At 38.3% G+C, this 24,712-nt stretch overlaps 1 protein-coding gene across 3 annotated transcripts; it reads right to left on the bottom strand.

Annotated features, from left to right (window-relative positions):
• Window positions 1-7,825: 7,825 nt before the first annotated feature.
• Window positions 7,826-12,893, bottom strand: LOC120320452. 3 transcript variants are annotated; one of them, XM_039370103.2, is made up of 3 exons: window positions 12,634-12,893; window positions 11,275-12,406; window positions 7,826-11,191 (listed from the first exon to the last, which is right to left on the bottom strand). In XM_039370103.2, the coding sequence occupies exon 3, from the start codon at window positions 10,453-10,455 to the stop codon at window positions 7,855-7,857; it is 2,601 nt and encodes an 866-aa protein (XP_039226037.1). In that variant the 5' UTR covers window positions 10,456-11,191; window positions 11,275-12,406; window positions 12,634-12,893; the 3' UTR covers window positions 7,826-7,854. The 3 variants fall into 3 exon arrangements, with proteins under 3 accessions (XP_039226037.1, XP_043062692.1, XP_039226038.1); XM_039370104.1 differs by having other exon boundaries at window positions 8,003-11,191; window positions 12,634-12,884; XM_043206757.1 differs by lacking the exon at window positions 12,634-12,893 and having other exon boundaries at window positions 11,275-12,448.
• Window positions 12,894-24,712: the final 11,819 nt, after the last annotated feature.

Genomic DNA, 24,712 nt, shown 5'->3' with positions numbered 1-24,712 from the left:
TTTACTTGACTGTACTCTTTTGTTATACATACTTAATTCGTAGTTATTAGTCTGACTTTGACTTTGGAAGCAATCACATCGAAGTGTAATAAATAAGTTGACGATCTAAATTGTGGTTGTGTTATTCTTTAAAAGTACAGGTTGTTACATTGGCGACGAGGTAAAAAAAAAACACTATGAAATTAAACTAAAGCGAAGGAATAAAAACATAATTAATGAAATAATCGTGTGCAAGTATGTATGTGTGCAAGCGATTTCTGCAAAGCCCCGTTTTTTTTTTTCTTTTCTTCGGTTCTTTTGCGTTTGGTTCTTCGTTTCTTGTGTGAGACACAAGAACACACACATACATGCAGGTGTACACAAAGCAACGGAATTGGTTGCAGATCAGTGCATATACACACACACAGACGTGTGCATGTGCATTTTTAACATAAAATTCTATATGACAGTGGTCAGAGAGGTATATTGTAATGAAAAAAAAAAGAAAAATAACTGTAAATAAAAAAAAAGAGATAAGTTTTATCTGACAGTGGTCAGAGGCAAACGGCCGATGAAAATAAAATACACATTAAACAAATGTTTAATAAGAAATAACTATATTATTTGACAGCGGTCAAAGGCAAATTGCCGGTACAGTTATTTAACAAGGGTTGAAAAAAAAATTCTATCTGACAGTGGTCAGAGGCAATCAGCCGATGAAAATATATATATTTGTATGTATGCATACCGGTGTGTGTACCTGTGCGTATGGACAACCATTTAATAAGCAGTACGTATTTTGCCTGACAGTGGTCAGCGGTCGAGTACAGAGACAGAAAGACAATTTGTGATAACTTACATAGCCAACTATCATACTGCGATTATAGAGTGGGTTTAAGCAAAGAGAAAAAGAATATAATTAAAATAGAAATTACTTGAAAAAAAAAACCATAAAATTAATTTTTGTTTTTTTTTCTGGACATAAAGCTTGTTCGTGATGGCGGACAGCGTAATAAAACCATTCCTTTGTGAGAATGTGGAGAAGGCGTTACTTCGAGATGAATGGGAGAAGTGGCTCCGAGCTTTCAACATATACCTACAGGTGGAAAGCGTCAACTCGGTAACTCAGAAGAGAATGAAATTATTACACTTGGGGGGCACGCAACTTCAGACGGTTGCATACGCACTACCGGATGCTATAGTTGAATATAATGAAGAAGCTGATAATGACGTTTTCTCCATATTGGTTGAGAAATTAACATCGTACTTTTCTCCCAAACAAAATTCGACGTTCGAGAGACACCTTTTTAGGAAAATATCTCCTGACGAAGGCGAAACAGTGGGGAAATTTATACTTCGACTGCGTCAGCAACTTCAAAAATGCCAGTTTGGTTCCACGAAAGCCGAGATAGAAGAAATATGTCTAAAGGACAAACTTATTGATACTTGGGCTAACTCAGAACTTAAAAAGAAACTGTTAGAGAAAGAACAAACATTAAGTGAAGTTATCAACGCGTGTCAGGTAGATGAAGAAATAAATAAACAGTCACATCTGATGTTTCCGAAACATTTACCAGACACCGTCAATAAAATTTCTAATTGGAAACCACGGAAACTGCATAATAGCGAGTGTGGAAGGTGTGGGCGGTCAGGCCATAAAGAAGATAGTCCCACGTGCCCGGCCCGGCAGATAAAGTGTAACCGGTGCTCTCGGCTGGGTCATTTTGCCAGCAAATGCCGAACGATTCTAAAACGCCCATACCCACAATCGAACGATCAGAATTTCAAGCGCAGAAATATACATCGAATTGAAGATTCAAACCAAGAGGGTAACGAGACAAAGCGGGAACATTGCTTAAAAATACACAGTGACGAGGAACATGAAGAATTGATTACATGCCGAATTGGAGGCGAGAACGTTTCATTAATAATCGATTCCGGCTCCCGGTTCAACCTGATCTCGCAAGACGATTGGTTTGTTTTAAAAACAAAGAATGCAGCAGTTTTCAATGTTCGCGCGAATGCGCATAATCAGTTTAAGGGATACGCCTCGGACGAAATTTTAAATGTTATTTGTGTCTTTGAGGCACCAATAGCGATCAAGGATAATCCGGAACAAATTGCATCATTTTTCGTCATTGAAAAAGGACGGCAGTCATTGCTTGGAAGGGAAACGGCTACAAAGCTAAATGTTCTCCGAATGGGGTTACCGGTTAATCACATTGAAATCATAGCGCCGTTCCCAAAATGGAAAAGCGTTAGCGTTAAGCTAACAATAGATCCGGATGTTGACCCCGTAAAACAACCAATGAGGCGAATTCCGGTGGCGTTGGAAGACAAGGTGAATGCTAAGTTAGAAGAAGCACACCGCATGGACATTATTGAACCGGTGAGTGGTCACAGTCCTTGGATCTCCCCGATGGTAATTGCGTTTAAGCCGAATGGCGACATTCGACTATGTCTGGATATGCGACAGGCCAACCGAGCCATTCTTCGTGAAAACTATCCTCTGCCTACGTTCGAATCCTTTATGACTAAATTACGAAATGCCAAATTATTTTCACGATTGGATCTAAAGGACGCATATCACCAGTTGGAACTAGACGAAGCAAGTAGACCGATTACCACTTTCATCACACCTCGAGGACTGTTCAGATACAAGCGATTGATGTTTGGCATAAACGCGGCGCCTGAAATCTTCCAAAGACGGCTCGAGGAACTTCTTTCATCGTGCGAGAACGTAATGAATTATATCGACGACGTAATAATTTTTGGAAATAGCGAACAGGAACATGATGCTGCAGTCAAAAAGGTTCGTAAGGTCTTCAAAGAATATAATATACTCCTAAACGATGAGAAGTGCATTTGGAAGACGACCAAAATCAAATTCTTGGGACACATCTTAACGAATACAGGGATAATGGCTGATCCTGAGAAAATAGCTGCTATCGGTTCCTTTCGAGCACCCAAAAATAAAGAAGAGACGCGGAGTTTCCTTGGCTTGGTCACTTACGTGGGTAAATTTATTCCAGACCTGGCCGATTTGACTGAACCACTGCGTGGGTTGTTAAAAAAGGATGAGAAGTTCATCTGGGGACCAGTTCAAGACCAGGGGTTTCAAAAACTCAAGTCAGCATTAGCTAAAATCCCAAGTCTCTCATATTTTGACCCCAACAATAAAACTAGAGTGATAGCAGATGCTAGCCCTGTAGCTTTGGGGGCAGTATTATTACAATTTAACAATGATCACGAGCCAAAAAAATAATTGAATTTGCTAGTCGAAGCTTAACCGATGTGGAGAAACGATACTCCCAAACGGAGAAAGAAAGTTTGGCTTTGGTCTGGGCAGTAGAAAGATATTATTTTTACTTACTGGGACTGGAGTTTGAATTAGTGACGGACCATAAGCCTCTGGAGACAATTTTTAAACCAACATCAAAACCGCCGGCACGGATTGAAAGATGGCTGTTGCGCCTCCAGGCGTATAAATTTAAAGTTATATACAAATCCGGGAAGGAAAATATTGCTGACAGTTTATCACGGCTGTGTGAACAGGCATCATCAGAGTGTTACGATACCAAGGGCGAGCACAGCATACTCTTGATAATCAAAAATGCGGTACCCACGTCGATTGAGATATCTGAGTTGGCCGAGAAGAGCATTCATGACGAAGAAATCGTTGACGCAATGATGTGCCTCCAACAGGGTTCTTGGAACTCTGCACTTTCAAGTAAACTGTACCCATTCCGACACGAATTATCAACGGTGGGAACAATTATGTTGAGGGGAGTACGCATTGTTATTCCATCAAAGCTAAGGCAGAAAGTGTTGACGTTGGCACACGAAGGCCATCCAGGCGAATCGGCAATGAAGCGGCGATTAAGAGCCAAAGTGTGGTGGCCCCAAATAGACAAAGACGCCGAAAGATTTGTAAAGGACTGCATGGATTGTACTCTGGTTTCTCGAGCAGCAAATCCGCCGCCGATGAAGAGAACTGAATTTCCGAACGGTCCGTGGCTTGCAGTGGCAACAGACTTGCTAGGGCCATTGCCGAATAACGAATACATCTTAGTCCTAATCGATTATTATTCAAGATATATGGAATTTAAGTTCTTGCGATCTATTACATCGGAGTCGCTTATTGACGCGTGTAAAGAAATTTTCTGTAGACTTGGGTACCCAAAACAGCTGCGAACGGATAACGGTCGACAGTACGTAAGCGCTGAGTTCCGACACTATTGCAAATTATGCGGGATTGAACAAATCACGACGCCTCCTTATTGGCCACAGGCCAATGGCGAGGTAGAAAATATGAATAAAGCGCTCGTCAAACGTCTGAAAATTGCCCATCTGCACAAGAGGAATCTGAAGGATGAGATTCGATCGTTCACGTTCATGTATAACGTCACTCCTCATGGAACTACAGGCACAGCTCCAACTGAGTTAATGTTTAATCGAGTCATTCGAGATAAGATCCCAGGGGTACAAGATTTGGTAGGCGAATTTTCTGATTCAGCGGAAAAAGATAGAGACTGTATCGTTAAGCAAAAGGGAAAGGAAGTTGCAGACAAAAGAAGGGGAGCAAGAGAAGCGGATATCAGAGTAGGAGACAAAGTGGTCCTTAAAAATGTAGTTTTTCCCCACAAGCTTACTCCGAACTTCGACACTACTGAATATGAAGTGGTGGAGAGGAAAGGAAATATAGTGAAAGTAAAAGGGGAGGGCCGAACCCTTATGAGGAATGTAAGTCATCTTAAAAAGTTTCCGAAACAGAGTACACCGTCCGATGCGCCTAACATTGACCCCTTACCTATGCTTGATGTGGGTCAGTCTCTGGATCCTGGGACACCACCAAGCTTGCCGACCCCGGAAGAGAACGAGACACACGACATGGATGCCCTGAAGCTGAAGCTGGTGAGGAAGGAAGGGATGTGGGAACCAGCACCACGATGCTGAGAGAGGATCGACGGCTCTCTCTCTCTTTCTCTCACACACTTTACTTGACTGTACTCTTTTGTTATACATACTTAATTCGTAGTTATTAGTCTGACTTTGACTTTGGAAGCAATCACATCGAAGTGTAATAAATAAGTTGACGATCTAAATTGTGGTTGTGTTATTCTTTAAAAGTACAGGTTGTTACAATATGTTAAGTTTTTTTTTATTGCTACTTCATCACAAGTTAATATGCATTCTTTATCCGATTCATTCATTTCCTTAATGGTTTCTCTAAGGGCTGAGTGCAAACATTCGTTGTCTCCCAGCTGTAATTATACCCGTTACTTGTAGAGTAAAAGGGTATACTAGATTCGTTGAAAATTATGTAACAGGCAGAAGGAAGCGTTTCCGACCATATAAAGTATATATATTCTTGATCAGGATCAATAGCCGAGTCGGTTTGGCCATGTCCGTCTGTCCGTCCGTATGAACGTCGAGATCTCAGGAACTACAAAAGCTAGAAAGTTGAGATTAGGAATGCAGACTCAAGGGACATAGACGCAGCGCAAGTTTGTCGAATCATGCTGCCACGCCCACTCTAACGCCCACAAACCGCCCAAAACTGCCACGCCCACACTTTTGAAAAATGTTTTAATATTTTTTCATTTTTGTATTGGTCTTGTAAATTTCTATCGATTTGCAAAAAAACTTTTTGCCACGCCAACTCTAACGCCCACAAACCGCCCAAAGCTGCCACGCCCACACTTTTGAAAAATGTTTTTATAGTTTTTCCTTTTTGTATTAGCCTTGTAAATTTCTATCTATTTGCCAAAAAACTTTTGGCCACGCCCACTCTAACGCCCACAAACCGCCAAAAACTGTCCTTCGCACTTACACTAGCTGAGTAACGGGTATCAGATAGTCGGGGAACTCGACTATAGCGTTCTCTTTTGTTTTTTAATGCTGTTCCACTTTTGTAATGATGATGGACTGGGAAAATTTAATTTTAAAGAGTCCCTTAAAAACGTATATGTGGAAGTCGATCTGTAATATATGCTCTGAGCAAACAATTTTTCGGAATCATTCCATCTTGTATTTGTGCCTTTTTGCCAATATTTTCTCATTTCCCGTTAAATTGATTTTAAATTGAATTTGAGAAAGTAGGTTTTTTTCGGAATTAGATTCCAACCTTATTATCTTTCGTTTTAAATTTGAGTTTTCTTTCCTCAGCATTTTAATTCGAATTTGTTTTTCATCAGACATTTTCTTATAAGAAATATATTTTTTTTGAAACACTTTTAATGTTTTAGTGTTTTTATGACACTGACGACATATTTCAACAGGGGACTGTGAGCGATATCTTTTTTGCGCAGGCGACCTTACAGCATTATAATTAATTTCATCATTATTATTATATGTAATTAGGTTTCGATCTGGAATTGTTCCTTTCCTCAGATATCTTACCCCAATATCATCTGGGGAGAAATGATCGTGGCATAAAAACAGTGATGAAGTGCTTGCCACAAAATCCTCCGTAAATTGGCACTTTTCCGCCCATTTCATTAAAATTGTTGGATCCTTTTCAGGAAACCTAAACAATTTAAGGGTGGGGAAATCGCGCCTAGATTTTTGGCAGTGTGGTAAACTGCACTTGTTCCCACTTATGTTTTTCCTTTTCTTTTCGGCCATAGCCAGGCAATTCCAATTGGCCAATCAAATATTTGTATATTAAAAATAATAAATTTTAGCTCTAACCTTTTTCAAAAAGCAGCAGTAGCAGCAGCACGTAGTATTAGCGCGTAAAATTACGAAATTAAGTTTAATTCAGTTAACTGAAATTTTCTCTTATTTATCACTACCAATCGCAATTTATAATTCGCACATATATTTCCGTACTTTAGCAATGCAACCAAACAACTTTAATTGATTGTAAACACAATTTTAAAGCGAAATTTAAAAAAAATCGAGGAGCTCTACGTATAGTCAGCTTTAAGCAAACGTATTAAGAGAAAAAGAAAACGTATTAAAAGGAAAAACAAAAAAATTGGCGCGCTTTTCTTTCCACCCATAATTGCGCGCTTTTTTAAAAACATCAAAACAAAATAAAAAAAAATAATTTATCTGAATCTTATTTTCATTTTAAATATTGAAAATTTGTAATTTTTATACTAGTAATTTGACTAGATAACTATAATAAATAATAAAAACATATACAAAGTAAATTTTAAAAACTACTGTAATTTAAAACAAAGAATTAAAAAAAAAAAAAGAAATTACATATAAAATATAAATATTTCATAAAAATAATTCATAAAGTAACATATTATTTATAAAATAAATAAAAATTTGGAATCTGTTTATTGCAAAATTGATTTCTTGATGCACGAAGTGCGCACATAAGCACCGAAGAATCATTGTCTTCTTATATTTTTCACACGTCGCACGCTGAATACTCTAATGAAAACTATTCTAATATAAAATCATATTTGAAAATTATTATGCATTATTATGTACATAGATTGTGCTATTATTATTTCTATGTTGAATTTAAATAATTTTAATGTTAAGGCAATGCAAAACTAGAGTTTTTAAGTGGTGGCAATTTATAAAAAATAATATAGATTTAAAGTCTAAGAACTTCTAAAATGAAGGGCATATTTTGTCATTTTTGCAATCCATGTGCATACGTGTGCACCAATACAGTGGTCAGCTGTCGCTGTATGAGTACAAGAGAGCTGCTGGCTCTAGAGCTCTCCGCTCTCTGGCTTTTGAACAAAATTTCGAGAGAGCCTGGAGCCACTTGAAAAGCCACCACGAAAAAATCGTGTGCAAAAAAATCGTATGGCGGCGTTACGCATCTTGTTATTCTAATGTCTTTGCTTAAACTTTTAAACATTAATATCTATTTTTTAAAATATAAATACTTTCAATTTCAATTTAATTTAACACCAATCGGTGCACAATGTTTTTGGTTAACCTGTCTTTAGCTAAAACAAATAGATTCGATGGTTTTCCATTACGTGAACACGCAACATATAGTTGCCCATGAGAAAAACATGGATTTTCCAAATCTAAACCACAAATGGACATTGTTTGACCTTGAGATTTATTGATAGACATGGCGAAAGCTAAACGAATTGGAAACTGTAGCCTTTTGAAGGGTATGGTAGAATCTGTTGGTATCATCGAAATACGTGGCAGCAGGACCACTTTTCCTTTAAACTTCCCAGCCAAAATGGTTGCTTCAAGAATGTTTCCGGTGATCTTTTTGATGACCAAACGCGTACCGTTACATAATTGAGGTGGATTCAAATTACGGAGGAGAATAATAGGGGAACCAATCTTTAATCGAAGATTATGTGGTGGCATTCCAGGGATATCTAATGAATCTAAAAATTCGATCGGAAAATTAACACTTTCATTTTCATCAACAGTATCGATTGATTTAAAAGACATCAGATCGCCTGGTAACAACTGTTGTATCTGGAAGTTAATTTCGTCAACATCAACGTTTTTGGCTGCCAAAATCGCCCGTTGACTGAGCCATTCATGATTCAAATAATTATTATGTATATCCGGGAAAATACTCTGAATCAATTCATTTTTATCCTGAACAACAGTGCAAAAATTGTCTGGTAGTTTAATGCATTGCGTATTTGGTTGCAGTTCTATTTTACCGTTCCCAATATCTAGTAGTTGTTCGGAAAATATTTGTGCTGATTGATCATTTTGCAATTGTACTCGCATATTTATTGTCAATCGAAGTGTTTCAACACTTCGCCATAAGAATGATTGTTTCAAACATGCATTAATCTCATCCGCGAAAGTAGAGCGAGGTATAACCGGTAAGGTCTGCCGGAAGTCACCAGACAAAAGTAAGATAGCACCACCGAAACGTTTATTATTGCTGTTTAAATCTTGCATAGTTCTGTTTAATGCTTCAAGTGAATATTTGTGTGCCATTGTGCACTCATCCCAAATTATTATAGAACTCTTCCGCAACACTGCAGCTATTCCGCTATTCTTTTTGATGTTACTTATTGCATCTGGTTTATTATGAACCAGCAGCTTGAATGTTGAATGTGCTGTTCCATCCAGTAAAGTAGCCGCATTGCCTGACGATGCTACTGCTAATGCGATTTTTTGTTGCGACCGTATTTTGGCAAGAATCAACGATATTAAAAATGTCTTACCGGTTCCACCGGGTGCATCCAAGAAAAAAAAGCCGCCTTGTTCAGCAGCAACAGCCAGCATAATCCGATCATGAATAATTTTTTGTTCTGCTGTCAGTAATGGTTCACAGTTCATGATAATTGTTGCTAAACTTCCATGGTCATATTGCTTTTCTCGTTGCAAATCGGTATTGACTAAGTCGGTGGCTGGACGATTAGGTGATGGCATACCATAATGATTAAGCGGTAAATTTGAAATACGAACACATAAATCCTCGATAAAGACCAATGCTTCATTGTACATCTCTAGTGTATAATCTATGTTTTGGCATTTATTTGTTTGTCTCATTCGGTGCAAGATGTCTTCTGTCATACAATTTTTATATTTTTCCCACAAAGTTTGTGCTTGCGAGGGATAACATGTCGTCAAAATAATTGCAAACAACTGACGAATGTTATTCGGTGTTGATGTCAACGCAGCATCGGCAAGCGTTAAGTCCCAATGGTTATCGGCTTCTAGCAATTGCAGTTCACGACATGCATCCTGGTATGTATTGAATACTCGATCATTAACTGTTCGCCAAAATTCAAAAGACGTTGGTCCGGGAACATTCACCAATAACAAACGTAAATAGAAGCATTCACGTTGCTTTGGATGTACCGTGTAAAGTCTCCCCAATGTCTTAGCTTTGAATATGCCTGTAATGGAAGGATGTGGTTTTCCTTGTTTCCGTGGCTTGCATTTTTTACTGGATTTGTTCCATGTGAAATAACGTGGAACATCACCATACACCAATTTCTTCACAAATTGGCCAAAAACATCAGGTTTTTGACACAATGTAAAAAATTCAGTTATAGTCGTTTTCGGAGCTTCGAACGCTCTTTGGAGAACATTTTCTTCAGTGAAGTATACACGTTGACCGTTTTCAAGATGTATAGCCAGATGTTTGACAGCAGGATCTCTTTCGTGGATGGGAAAGCTGAGAATATGCCAAATAGCTTCATTGCTGCTAATGTATCTGCCCATTTGGTATCGTGCTATTTCGTCATTTTTATTTATGTTTTGTACTTCAAATATGGCCAAATCACTGCCTTTGTTTACATATTTACAAATATACTTAATTGATTTAACAGAACTGCAAAGCTCAACATTGATATGAGCTTTGTAAGTTTTTGAAAGTAGTGGTGAGTATGGTACCACCCACTGATTATCAAAGTCAACTTGATTTGGAAAGTTCGGCAGTCGCATTGTAAATGTGTGGCCACCATTCTCAGTACTTCTGCGGCGATACATTGGATAACCATCAATATCCGTGATCGTGTCATTCGTATGCGGCTTTGAGAAGTTTTTTTTTACATTTTTCATTTTCCATGCACGGTAACGTCATGTTGAAAGCACCGCATGGCCCATGGATCATGTGTTTGGTGACAATATCAAATAATTCTTGATCAATTAATGGGTCTGGAATTTCGGCTAAAATTATTTGATCGATTTCTTCAGGACGGATTCTATCTTTAAGCCAAACCAAAATGTGGGCATGAGGCAAACCTCGCTTTTGCCACTCTATCGTATACAGCCAACAACGTGTGATACCAAAAATTTAATATTTAACAATAAAATCAATTAAGGATTTCAATTTTTGTTTAAACACACGTGCAGTTATATCATGGCGATGAATGGCTTGTTGACCTGGCAATAGTAAAGTTTGTATCTCTTCCCAATTTGGATTACATGTGAATGTAATAAATAAATCCGGTCGGCCGTAATAACGTACGTAAGTCATCGCATCTTGTATGTATTCCTGCATGTTCCGTGGACTGCCGATGTAGCTTGAAGGTAAAATGAAAGCATTACCGATGTCATTGAGATTTACAGTTTCCAGCAACAGCATCTCGTAAGTGAATATATTCTTCCGATCGTAGTTTTGCCTGGTTGAATCGAAGGAATCGCAAGCGTTCGCTTTCGACCTTAGCATACATATCAACAATGTATTGATGGAACAGCTGACGATATCGAAGGATATAATTGTCTTGATGTTGTCTAACCATTATTCGGTGTGCGTAGAAGTTCGTTGAGCTAACTTTTTTATTACTGTAATCACCTAAAAAATAAAAAATAAAATGCAATACGAAATTAAAATCTATACATACAGTAAGAAAATAAATAGATAATTGTCAAATTTACCGGTATTTCGATCATACTGTTTGATATTAAGGTGATATTCATCTTGTCCTTGCCAAAATATCAATGGATACTGTAGTGCGTCATATGAACGGTGTAGATCCGAAATCGTACTGACAGTGTTGTCTCGCCGTGTAATTTTTATAGATCTTTTGTCAACTGGATCACCAACCATGATAACAACAACCTCATCAACAGTTGGAGCGTTGAATCTACCAGCATGTTCACCTAATGGTACTTTGTCGGCTTTTATGGCGATTTGATAATTGTCATTTTGCAGTCGTGACGAAACTCTTTTGATCAATTGAATTAGTTGATTGTGATCTTCTAAAAAATTTTCCAATAACATCACAATTGCTCTTCCGTCTTCTTGTTCAATAAAATTATACAGGCACCGAGTCGTCACGCGCTCTTCATGATCGCTCATAAAATAAATTTTAAAAAATTTCGGATTGTTATCAGGCATTGGCATCAAGGATCCGATTTTATGGTACACCTGGCCTTGAATTTTGAATGTAGTTTCAAAATTACGTCCATCGGATGCACGATCGCAAATTTTATTTGCCCCAAACGACGTCATTTGGAAGCAAGAATTAAATTTGCGTATCTTACGCAAAAATAATTTGGAATCATCTGAATTGCCAGTAAGAAGGGATAATAAAGGCTCCGGCGGAGCGGGTAGAGGTGACAGTACAACTTTTCCTGATGCGCAGCACATGCCGGCTGCTTCATTCCGAAATTTTAATGCCTGACAATATTGACATACATTATCCATTCCACCGATAGCAATTTTTGAATGCGCTGAGTAGTTAATATCTGGTGCATATTCAAAGGCAAGCCGAACGAATGATGCACGTGTTAATGAGCGGCTGATTCGTTGCCTTTGTCGACCTAGTACTCGTACTGTAGCTATGTTTCGTTCTCGTGCCGCTCTTGTTCTCGTAATATTCTGTTGCAGACGTTCGTCACGCCGTTCTTGAGATTCTTGTACACGACTTTCTGCAGTCCTGATTCTTTGAGCTGCATTTCTTGTTTCGATTTGTTCTGGTATTTGCTGAGCTCTTTCAACACGTTTGCGTCGTGACCCTTTGCTGCTCGCGTTGTTGAGGTTAGATCTTTTCGGTGGCATTTTTGACTGAAAATAATAATTTAATCGTTTAATCGTTTAAATATTAGAAAGAGGAACTGAAAAACAGGTTATCATAGCACATTGAAATAATAAGTGCAAAATAATTTTTAATGGAGGTTAAATAAAAATAATATAAAATTTTTGTACAATTATTAAAAAAGTTTGAGGAGCTTTGTGCCATTTTCTCATTGATATATTAATTAACTTTGATAAAACTATGTGATATTACTTACGTGTATAAATTGCAATTATTGTTCCTGTACTCCTACTGTGGCTATGTCTCGTTCTCCTGCTGCTCATGTTCTCATGATATTCTCTTGAAGACGTTTGTTACACTGTTCTTGATATTCTTGTGCCTGAATTTAATTAATTTTATAGCGTCAACAATACGTGATAATTATGCTGTTAAAATGTAGCTTATATGACACGTTCGCTGATTTCAATAGCAGCGCCATCTATTGATTACTTACTCAACACAGTCGAAAGGTATCGACATCTGTTAGAAATTCTAACTTAGAATCATTTGGAGTTAACAGATAATTGTGACTATAATTTGAGATTTAAACTATTCTATCTCTCAAGTTGGATCGAACTGCACATGGTGTGCGAATTTTATTGTAATCGGTTGAGTGGTTTAGGAGTCCATTGAGGACAAACATTGTGACACGAGATTTATATATATTAGATTAAATACGTCACAGTAAAATGTGTATATTGATCAATAAATACTACATAGTAATTTTTATTGTCAATAGTTGAGGGCGTAATCGGACCACATACATCCGAATGAATTACAAATAGTGGGCGTTGAATATTTTCTTTATTTTTGCATTTTTCAAATTTTAGTCTTGATTGCTTTCCGTTAATACACGCCTCACATAATTTACTACTATTTACTTTTACGTTTTTTATAAGTTCACTATCTTCAAACAAGCCATCTCGCTTAATTTCTAAGAATTTTCCTACACTTATATGTCCCAATCTTTCATGCCACAAGCGATACTCTACATCATTTGATATTACAGATGTGTATAATTTACTATTTAAATTAAATTTAACAGTCGGTACATTATACTCACATATTCCTTTGAATACCAAGTTACCTTTTTTGATTACTTTAATACCATCCGTATTAAACTCCACGGACATTCCAGCATCTATCATCTTCTTTACGGGTAGCAAATTGTGCGGGATTTCCTTACAATACAGCACGTTGTGTAATGTAATGTTGCTTCCAGAATTGTTAAGTTTAACTTGTCCTTTCGCAGTAGCATAAACAAATTCTCCACGCTTTGCAATCTCAATAGCCACGTTTACATTTAAATTCTCATACTCAGAAAATAAATTCATATCATTCACTAGGTGGTCTGATGCCCCCGAATCTAATATAAAATTGACTTCGTCTGGCTTTTCAGTCTAATTTGCTAATTTCACCATAAATGCAACTGCGCATTTTCGCTGTGTTGCTACCTTCTGCGTCTGTTTCTCTCTAACTCCTGAATTCATCAGAAAAGCAAACGAACGTTCTGGCTGTGTGCGTGTTTCTGTCGCCATCTGAGCCTGTCTCTCTCTAACATTATTTCGGGTGTATCGTCATACATACATATGTATGTATTTCGTAGAATTCGTATGCATTGGTTTTCGATTTTATTTTATTTTAAATAAGAAAATGCACTTCTTATTTATTTTTTGTTCGTTCTTATTTTCACAATTAATTAATTTCACTGTTAGGCCGAAAGTGTGACTGGACCCATAACCTATTGAATTTATTATTATCATTCACGTTTATGTTTATTATAATCCAGCCCTTCAGCCAATTAGTGAAAACACATATATTTTATTCTTGTTTGATACTTCATTTATTAAGCCACCGAACCGCACTCATTAGTAGTCACCAAGCGAAAGAAACGATAACTTTATAATAAGCATGTGAGAGGCAACAACGAGAGAGAACAAAGAGAGCAATAATAGAGCGCGTTCTCTCCAAGATCTCCCATCACTATCGCATACACACAGATTTGCATAAGTGTGACTTTTGTATTTTCAACACACATTGACACTAAAATAAACAAGAGAGAACGCTATAGGCGAGTTCCCCGACAATCTAATACCCGTTACTCAGCTAGTATAAGTCTGAAGAAATTTCAACACTGATAGTTTGTGGGCGTTAGAGTGGGCGTGGCAAAAAGTTTTTCCGCAGATCGATAACAATTTACAATACTAATAAGAAAATGGAAAAATATCAAAACATTTTTCAAAAGTGTGGGCGTAGCAGCTTTGGGCGGTTTGTGGGCGTTAGAGTGGGCGTGGCAAAAAGTTTTTTTGCAAATCGATAGAAATTTACAAGACCAATTCAAAAATAAAAAAATATCAAAACATTTTTCAAAAGTGTGGGCGTGGCAGTTTTGGCCGTTAGAGTGGGCGTGGCAACATGAATCGACAACTTGCACTGCGTCTATGTCTCTGGAGTCTGTATGCTTAATCTCAACTTTCTAGCTTTTGTAGTTCCTGAGATCTCAGCGTTCATACGGACGGACAGACAGACGGACGGACAGACGGACACGGCCAGATCGACTCGGCTATTGATCCTGATCAAGAATATATATACTTTATATGGTCGGAAACGCTTCCTTCTGCCTGTTACATACTTTTCAACGAATCTAGTATACCCTTTTACTCTACGAGTAACGGGTATAAGAGAAACAAGAGAGAACGCTATAGACGAGTTTCCCGACAATCTAATACCCGTTACTCAGCTAGTGGAAGTCTGAAGGAGAAATTTCGACACTGACAGTTTTTGGCAATTTGTGGGCGTGGCAAAAAGTTTTTCTGCAGATCGATAAAAATTTACAATACTAATAAGACAATAAAAAAATGTTTTGATATTTTTCCAAAGTGTGGGCGTGGCATTTTTGGCGGCTTATGGGCGTTAGGGTGGGCGTGGCAAAAAGTTGTTCAGTTTCTTATGATAAAACGGTATTCAAGTAAGGAAATCGGTATTAACTTTTTTGTGGGTGTTGTATATCAACAAATTTAAAGAATATATCGTGGCGAAAATACGTGGTCGCTGTTTGCTTCTTCTCCAACTGGAGTGTGGTTTTAATCGTTGAGAAACCAAGGCAAACGCAAGTGAACTGGAGTGTGGTTTTAATCGTTGAGAAACCAAGGCAAACGCAAGTGAACCGCGCACAGCTGTACAAATTATATAGTGTAGACAGTTTTGTGTGCCGCTGATATGGACGGACGGACTGTCGGCGAGGCCCCTGATATTAACAACCCGAAAATACATGTTCTTAACAGATAAAATATTAGGGACAGTGTTGCCAACTTTCCAAGACCTGAAATAGCAAAATTACGGTTCAGAAAAAGGTAGTACAAAAGAAGAGTATCATCTATATCTGCATAGTTTACGTCTTCATTTGTATAGTTTTGGTTAGTTCCAATAAGTTTTATGTAACTTGGAGGAGTTATATAATTGTGGCAGCATTTATTTTCTTCTATATCTGTAAAAATTAAAAAAATGTATTATATAATTATCAATTTATTAATAAAGCTTACAGCATACAAATTACTTTATGTGCAATAATCTGTTTAAGGTACCAATATGAATTTTGTTCCTCAGTTTTGTTTCAACTATATTTATTTGGCTGAATACACGCTCAACCTCTGCATTGGACCATGGCAATGTCAATAGTTTTATCGCAAAAGATGCCAATTGCAGAAATCTGTAATTATTTATTATTTTAAAAATTTGTTTGATGAATATTATTATATTGCCAGAATTCCCGCTAGCCGCTAGATTGCAATTTTTCCCGCATTTCGCAATTGAAAAACGCCAGAACTAACGGAAAAATAGCTAAATTGGCAACACTGGTTAGGAAAGGATTTGTTTCCATTTCCTTCAAAAGCTGTAATGCTGTAATGTACTTGTCGTCACAACAATTAATGCACCAAAAATATTCCCAAAAGTTTATTCTCTTTGAAAATAAAGTGAAGCGCAAAGCAAGGACAAGAGAGAGTTCTCTCTCTTTCATTTTTTTTTTTGCTTTTATTAATGGGCGAATATCTTTAATATTAAGGGAAATTACTCGTAGATTTAAAAAAGTATTGTGATCAAATACATGGCAGTTCACCCTTAATTCCCACCTGGTAGTTGCCAATGAAAAAAATCGCCCGTATTTTTAGAAAATCGAATTCTATTTAAAAAATAAAAAATGTTAATGGCGCGTAGCCTTGTATTTAGGGTGCGTTGACATGAATTTATGGCAAATTTTTTTTTAATAGAAAACCTTCCTTAGTTTTAGGGCTGTATTTTTTTAGGGCGAGTTTCTTAAATGCAGATGCGACTGGTAGCGACGGTACCACGCCTGCTCGGTTCTTACGGACGCTCCAGCCAATCGTCTGGTTTATGTAACGGAATCTTCGACAATTACCACCGCGCACTCGAGTCCTTGCTCGCATTGGGCCCGCCTGTTAGACGCTTTTTGACTCGCCAGGGTCTGGTCTCGATTCGCGGGGTAGCAAGGCGTCTCAAAGTTCAGCTTGGTACAGTTGATTTTTATACCCGTTACTCGTAGAGTAAAAGGGTATACTAGATTCGTTAAAAAGTATGTAACAGGCAGAAGAAAGCGTTTCCGACCATATAAAGTTTATATATTCTTGATCAGGATCAATAGCCAAGTCAATCTGGCAATGTCCGTCTGTCCGTCCGTATGAACGTCGAGATCTCAGGAACTACTAAAGCTGGAAAGTTGATTCATGTTGCCACGCCCACTCTAACGCCCACAAACCGCCCAAAACTGCAACGCCACTTTTGAAAAATGTTTTTATATTTTTCATCTTTTTAGTGGTCTTGTAAATTTCTATCGATTTGCCAAAAAACTTTTTGCCATGCCCACGCCAAAAACTGTCAGTGTTGAAGACTCTCCTTCGCACTTCCACTAGCTGAGTAACGGGTATTAGATAGTCGGGGAAATCGACTATAGCGTTCTCTCTTGTTTTCTTTTAAATTTTCAATGAAAACTATAAAATTAAACACTGTCATTGATCGCGGGTGACCTATTGACCGCATTTAACAAATCATAGTTGTTATAAAAAGTAGGATATTTTTTATTAGGACCATTTTATATTTGCATCAATATCTATTTATTTATTCTTATAAAACCATGGATAATTTATATTTTATTATAGCGTTTAAAGAAATTTCATAATGTTCTAATATTATAAATATCCCTTGACGCACCGTGACATGGATCCTTGAGACTCCTGGACCCAGGAGTGGCCGCCCCAAAAAAAATGATAATCAAATTTATTTGCCGGTCAGTAGGGAGCCAAAGGGAGGGCATAGCGTTCTCGAAGTCATCTGAGGATTTTGCAGTCTGGGCTCCCCAAGTGACAATGTGTATCAAAACCCCTTTTTTCTTTCTGTTAACTTTTGGGCTAAGGTAGGTAGTAGTTCGTCCCTCGTAATTTACCCTTTTCTTTGACTTTTATAATGGTTAAGCAGCGCGAAAGACGTAGCAAAAACCTACACCAGTAGACGATCCCAGCCGGAGAATATTCGAGTGAGCGCTTCTTTCGAAGTCAACAGCTAGCTGCTATATGTTTAATGTACGTTACAGAGGCTTTTCGGAACCGTTGCTTGCTCATGTGGAACATGAACAAGAACATGATAGAAGGAGCCGATTCTCACTGGGCACGGATCGTTAAATGCAAATAAACAAACCACCGAAACTTCCTGAATTTTTCTGCAATTTTCTATAAGTTTTATATTTTATTTGCTTATGTAAATTTTAATCCATTGCAGCCAATAAACACAGGAGTAGTTTTAGTTTTATGTTTTATTTTACTGCAACACCAGGCTCACATCTCAGCTTGCACAGGAAAAGAAGTAACAAAATCAATGTGACCAAAGGCTAGGTATTCAATAATGCCTGAAGTGGTTAACACTAAAATGGCATATTTGTATAGGAATGGGGTATTCAGACATGTCTTATTTCGAAGCCACAATTTAATTTTATTTGTACGCATAATAATTATTTAAAAATATTATTATTTTGTTTTTAAAGCTTTATTTAAATTTTATAATGAGAAATAACGTAACTAATATATAATAAATATGTAAACATCCCAAACCTTTAAACCAAGAGAGAATGATATAGATGAACTCCCCGACTATCAGGTCGTGAAAGTGTGGACGAGATATTTAAACTTTTTCGGAAATATCGGTAGAAATTGGGGAAAAAAATAATAAATAAAAATCAAAAATCAGAATGTCGGCGCAACCAAACAAAAGCACCGACAAAAATTGGTTACAAACTGAACATTAACATAAGGGGAGTACCTAGGATGTACTTGTGTAGGGGTTAAATTAATATCTTAATGTTGGGTGAGGTCAAGAAGGTGCGTTCTCAGCAGACGTCTACGGAATTGGCTGTTGTCCAGAAGGTTGATGGCCAGGTGGTTGGAGTGATTGTCTAGTCTTCTTGCGTTTCTCTCGCTGTGACTATAGATCTCGTCTTCTTATGGATGATGGAGTTCTCATGGTAGGTATGGCCGTTGGAGACTATTCATAAGCATCTGTTTTGGAAGCGCTGGATCTTTATTCAGTGCGAAGCGCTTACAGTGCCCCACAGCTGGATTCCCTAAGTTCAGATCGGCTTGAGAATAGTTCTGTAGGTGAACAGTTTTAGTTTCTCTCGCAGTTTGGATTTTTTCCCAATGATCCAGTGTTGATACGCCTTTTATTGAGGTGAGGGCCCCATATGAGCCTTCGGTCCAGGGTTAGCCCTAGGTATTTGGGGGTGCTGGTGGACAAAATCCTTAAACAAAGCCCGAATGATAACCAAATTTTTAAAGAATGTTGGCGTGACCGTCCTAAATTGGCCACCCCAAAGTCCAGATTTAAATATTGTTGAAACCATCTGGTCTCTTTTAAAACCGCAAAAGAACAGTTTTGTTACAATAAAACTAAAGAGGAGACGATTTTAAAAATCACTTCTCTTTGGACTTCCCCTCCCAATTTTGCGAATACAGTAAAGGACCGACTACAACATGTTATTGATGCCAAGGGAGGATATATCTTTTGCCAATTGTTTTTATACTCTTTATCTCCAGCTACATTTAAACCTATTGTCTAAACATGTGCTTAGACATGATAAGTACACAAACTCTAAATATGTTATATTTATGGGCTGCAATAAACATGTCACGGGACAGCATAAGTGGCAACTACAGATAAGTACGATTGGAGTGGTCTATTGCCGAACTGTCAAGAGATATGACCACGCGGAGGTGATTAGCGCGATCATAGGTCTTAAACATAGATTTATGAATAAATCTCAGCTGCATTGACCAACGCAGACTGCAGCGTCTTACAAGCGCTGCATTATATAATTAGATGATAAGAACCTATGTAAGAATGAATAAAAGGCGATGCCCTCGCAGTAGCGAGTCAGTTAGATTCAAACACCCGAATTGAACTCATTAAGTGTACGCATTAGTTTATAGTGTGAACATTTTAGTCCTTCGAGAAATTCTGTTGTTTTCCCCCACCAGTGGTAAGAAACAGAGAAGAAAAAACCAGCGCTTCAAAGTAAAAAGAGCAAGGTTATTTGAGATTTCCCCCACCAGTGGTAAGAAACACAGAATAAAATACCACGCCTTAAAGTACTAGGACGATAAGGTGAAACATTGTGTTCTTGCTTTTCCTTGGCTGATCAATCAGCTGTGAGTCGAGGCAGAGCTAGGTCAACTGGGCGACCAATTAAAAAATCCTCCAACGGATCACGCCAAATAATACAAGTAGAAAGCACAAAAAAGTCACAGTGATTGTTTTCCCAAGATGTTGTCGGAAAGATCTGTAAAATTGATGCAAGACCAAGGAGAGCTGCAGAACAAAATACTGCAAGCCATCAAGGAAAAGGCATCTATACCAGCAACAGAAGCATTGGTAGTCCGATTTACTACTACCAACAATGCGCTGGTAAAATTGGGAGTTGGCGATCATCCATATATAATATTAATGATAAAATATTTATTAAAACTATGGATGCTGTCAAGGCCTGCAAGGAGTCGCAATTAAAGGTAGAAACACTTGAAGAGATAAATATACCAAGTGGATCAAAAATATCTGATTCCGCATCAGCTCGGAGCTCCAGTCCAGTTGATAATTTGGTTCAACTGGTGGACAGAAGAGCGGACAGGGTGAGGCAACAGATAAGCTTAATCTACGAAACCCTAGATAGTTTAAGTGAGATTGAACTAGTCAAGCAGCTGGCAATGATGAAAAGTCATTGGTCCAACGTGACGGACACACTGAAACTGCTTGAAAACAAGTATGACAGAACTGCCTTTAATCAAGATGAGGCAGACATTCTGCAATCTGAAGTTTCCGCACTAGATATGGTACTTCAGAGGAAGTTGGAACAGTTCAAAAGTTCCAACTACGACGTGCCAGAACTCCCAAAAGTGGACCTTCTAACGTTCAATGGAAATGCGAAGGAATGGCCAACATTTTACGAACTGTTCTCTGAACTAATAGACAGCAGGAAGGATCTCAGCAACACAAGGAAGCTGGGATATTTAAGAGCCTGCTTAAAAGGAGAAGCTCAAATGGTGGTTAGCCATTTCATAACGGGATCAGCGGCTAGCTATGCAGCAGCGTGGGAGCTTATCTGCAAACGCTATGAGAATAGCAGAAAAATATTCTCCCAACACTTCAACAAATTAATGGAACTGGAGTGCTTGCTGCCCCACGATGAGAAAAATTTAGGGAAGTTTTTGGATACTGCGACCGAGAGCATATTCATCATAAAGCAAAAAGGAAAAATAGGAAGCTCGGCTGACGTAATTTTAGCTGAAATTCTGCTGCGGAAATTTTCGCCAGAAGCCTTGCAGCTGTATGAACAGCATGTAAAAAAGGCAAGAGCTATACAGTCCTTACAAGATGTACTAGAGTTTATTGAGCAACAATACAACTCAGTAAATGCCATTACCAAAAATACCGCTCAGCTTGCTACAAGAAAAGTGCAAGTTAGATCGTGTGCCTTTTGCTCTAATGATGGCCACGATATGATAAAGTGTCTCAAATTCAGAGCACAATTAATCGAAAAAAGAAAAGAATTCGTTCAAAAGAACAGCATGTGCTTTAGATGCTTTGGAAAGCATAATGCTATCGATTGCAGAAAGGAAATTATATGCAATCGATGCTCCAAAGGACACAACAGCCTTCTTCATGAAGACACAAAACACAGTATCAACAGCAATAGCCTTAAGCAAGGCCAAGACACACTATTGGCTACAGCTGTTGTTTTAGTAAAAAACAAAGCTTGAGGTTGCAACGAGTTAAGGGCGCTTATTGACGGTGGATCCCAGAAGACGCTGATTTCAGAGGAAGCAGCACAAATATTAAGGATACCCAGAGTAAGGAGTACTATAGAGGTCGAAGCTATCTCCCAGACTACTCAATTATCAAAAATAGTGTCTACCTGACAATCAAACCAAAAATGCCAAGCAGCTCCAAAACATCAACGGAAGCATTGGTTTTACCAACACTCCATAGAGCCCTTCCCAGCAAAAAGTTTGATATTGATATCAACAAAGAGAGGAAGGGCTACAGGCTAGCAGATCCACGATTCAACGAGCCAAGCAGAATTGACTTGGTGATAGGTGTGGATCTATTTCCCCTGATTATGATGGAGAAAATAAAAACAATAAATCTAAAGGACCTGGAACGCTTTTGGGAATTGGAAGATGAAGCCGATGAGACGATTACAGACAATGCAGAATGCGAAAGAAAATTACAAGAAACAACTGTCATTAACGAGGAAGGCAGATTTGTGGTTTCAATTCCATTACATCAAGAGGCAAAGCGGGGAGACTCTCGCAAACAGGCAATGGCAAGGCTTATGCAAATGGATTATTATAGCTGGTCCTAAGATTCAAAAGGATATATTCGATATTCTAATTAAATGGCGCAAGTGGCATATGGATGACCTCATAACTGGTGGAGACACACTCAACGAGTGCTATGAACTTCAAAGTGATACAAGTGATGGAGAGCCGGCCTTCTGCGAAAATGGGTTGCAACGTATTTTAGCCAACATTCAGGACGACGGTGCTACGGATTGCATTGCAATCTGCATTAAGGAGAATGAATCGATCAAAACCTTAGGACTTCAATGGGATCCGAAGAAGGATACATTTACGTTTTCAGCAGAAAACCCAATGCTAACACGTATAACAAAGCGGTTAGTGTTATCACAGTTGTCCAGAATTTTCGACCCACTAGGATGGTTGGCACCTGTAACGATTCAAGGCAAATGATTCATTCAGGAACTGTGGAAGTTACCGATGACTTGGGACGTTGGATTGAAATCCAACTTACCTAACTGGTGGATGGAATATGCTAAAGGTCTATCATATTTAGGAGAAATTAGCATTTCACGCTGGACTGGATGCTCCAAAGGTATTATGGAGCTACATGGATTCTGCGATGCATCAGAGAAAGCATATGCAGCGGCTGTGTATACAAAAGTAGGCGACAGAGTTACTTTGCTAGCAGCAAACAGCAAAGTAAATCCTATAAAAAACAGGAAAACAATTCCAAAGTTGGAAGTTTTAGCGAAAGTGCAGGCTATATGGAGCAACAAGATTACAACGCATGCATGGAGTAATTCGCAAATTACTATTGCTTGGATACAGAACAAGCGCAGCAAAGATAAGTTCGTCAGAATTAGAGTGGAAGATATCAATAAACTAATTCCCAGTGTCAAATGGAATTACGTAAAATCGGAAGAAAATCCAGCAGACGTGGCTTCAAGAGGGATATCACCGCAAGCTCTTAAAATCTGTGAAATTTGGTGGCGAGGGCCGAATTGGCTATCTATAGATGCACAACACTGGCCAACTCAAAAGGCATCGGAAATTATTGTGGTATCCACATTGATAAAATCCGAATATCTGCAAAACCATCTTTTATCGAAGTATTCATCGGTCGACAAACTTCTTAGAGTAATGGCGTATGTATTACGCTTCATAACAAACCTGAGAGGAAAATCGCAACAGCCTTCACATCTTACGGTAGAGGAATTAAAGCTAGCGAAGATCGCCGTGGTAAAGAAACAACAGCAGCTGGATTTTGGACACGAAGTCAGACTACTCAAAAACAAAAGACCATTAGAACCAAAGAGTAAGTTACAGGCGCTAAATCCGTTTTTGGATAGTGATGGCGTACTTCGAGTTGGTGGACGACTACAAAACGCAATGATACCGTATAATGTAAAACATCCAATTATACTGGATAAGTCACATTTGACTTGGTTAATTGTAAAGGATGCTCATAAAGAAACTCTGCATGGCGGAATTAACATTATGAGAACTTAAATTCAGAGGGAGTTCTTTATATTTGGCATACAAAATTCCTTAAAGAAATATTTAAGAGAATGTATTGTATGCATACGATACAAGCAAGAGATGTCCAGTCAACTGATGGGAAGTTTACCAGTTTATCGAGTAACGGCTGATTACTCGTTTTAAAATACTGGAATCGACTACGCCGGACCGTTCCAGATTCGCTGCTCAAAGGGAAGAGGTCAAAAAACGTATAAAGGATACATTTGTGTATTTGTTTGTATGGCAACAAAAGCGATACATCTGGAAGCTGTAAGCGACCTTTCGGCAGACACATTCCTGGAGGCTCTTCGACGGGTCTTTAAAAGACGAGGCAAGAGTGAGAACCTATACTCTGTGGAACAAACTTCTTAGGAGCTTTATGAGTATTGGGCAAAGATTTTGTAGCTGCCATTAAAAACAATAATGAGTTAGAACCTACACTAGAAAAAGAAGGCATCAAGTGGCACTTTATTCCCCCGGGAAGTCCCCACATGGGAGGTTTATGGGAAGCCGGTGTAAAATCAGTAAAGCATCACCTCAAACGAGTTATTTGTGAAAACAGCTTTACATATGAAGAATTTGCATCGCTGCTATGTCAAATCGAAGCAGTGCTAAACTCGCGCCCATTACTCACTGTTAGGAGCGAAACGAGGGTGGTGAGAACATATTAACGCCGGGTCATTTTCTGGTGGAAAGACCTCTAATTGGAGCTCCTAAACATTTTGACGAAAGTTAGACAATCAGCTCTTTGGATATATGGAAGCTTATTCAACGCATCAGAGGTGATTTTTGGAAGTAATGGAAAGAGGAGTATCTGGTGTCATTGCAACAGCGAACCAAATGGCGACAAGAAAAGTCAAATCTGAAGGAGGGACAGCTGGTTCTTATAAAACATGAAAACACTCACCCTGTAAGATG

The sequence above is a fragment of the Drosophila yakuba genome, chromosome X (assembly GCF_016746365.2).
Source record: "Drosophila yakuba strain Tai18E2 chromosome X, Prin_Dyak_Tai18E2_2.1, whole genome shotgun sequence".
Classification (NCBI taxonomy): Eukaryota; Metazoa; Arthropoda; class Insecta; order Diptera; family Drosophilidae; genus Drosophila; species Drosophila yakuba.
This window is presented reverse-complemented; position numbering and strand designations above follow the sequence as displayed.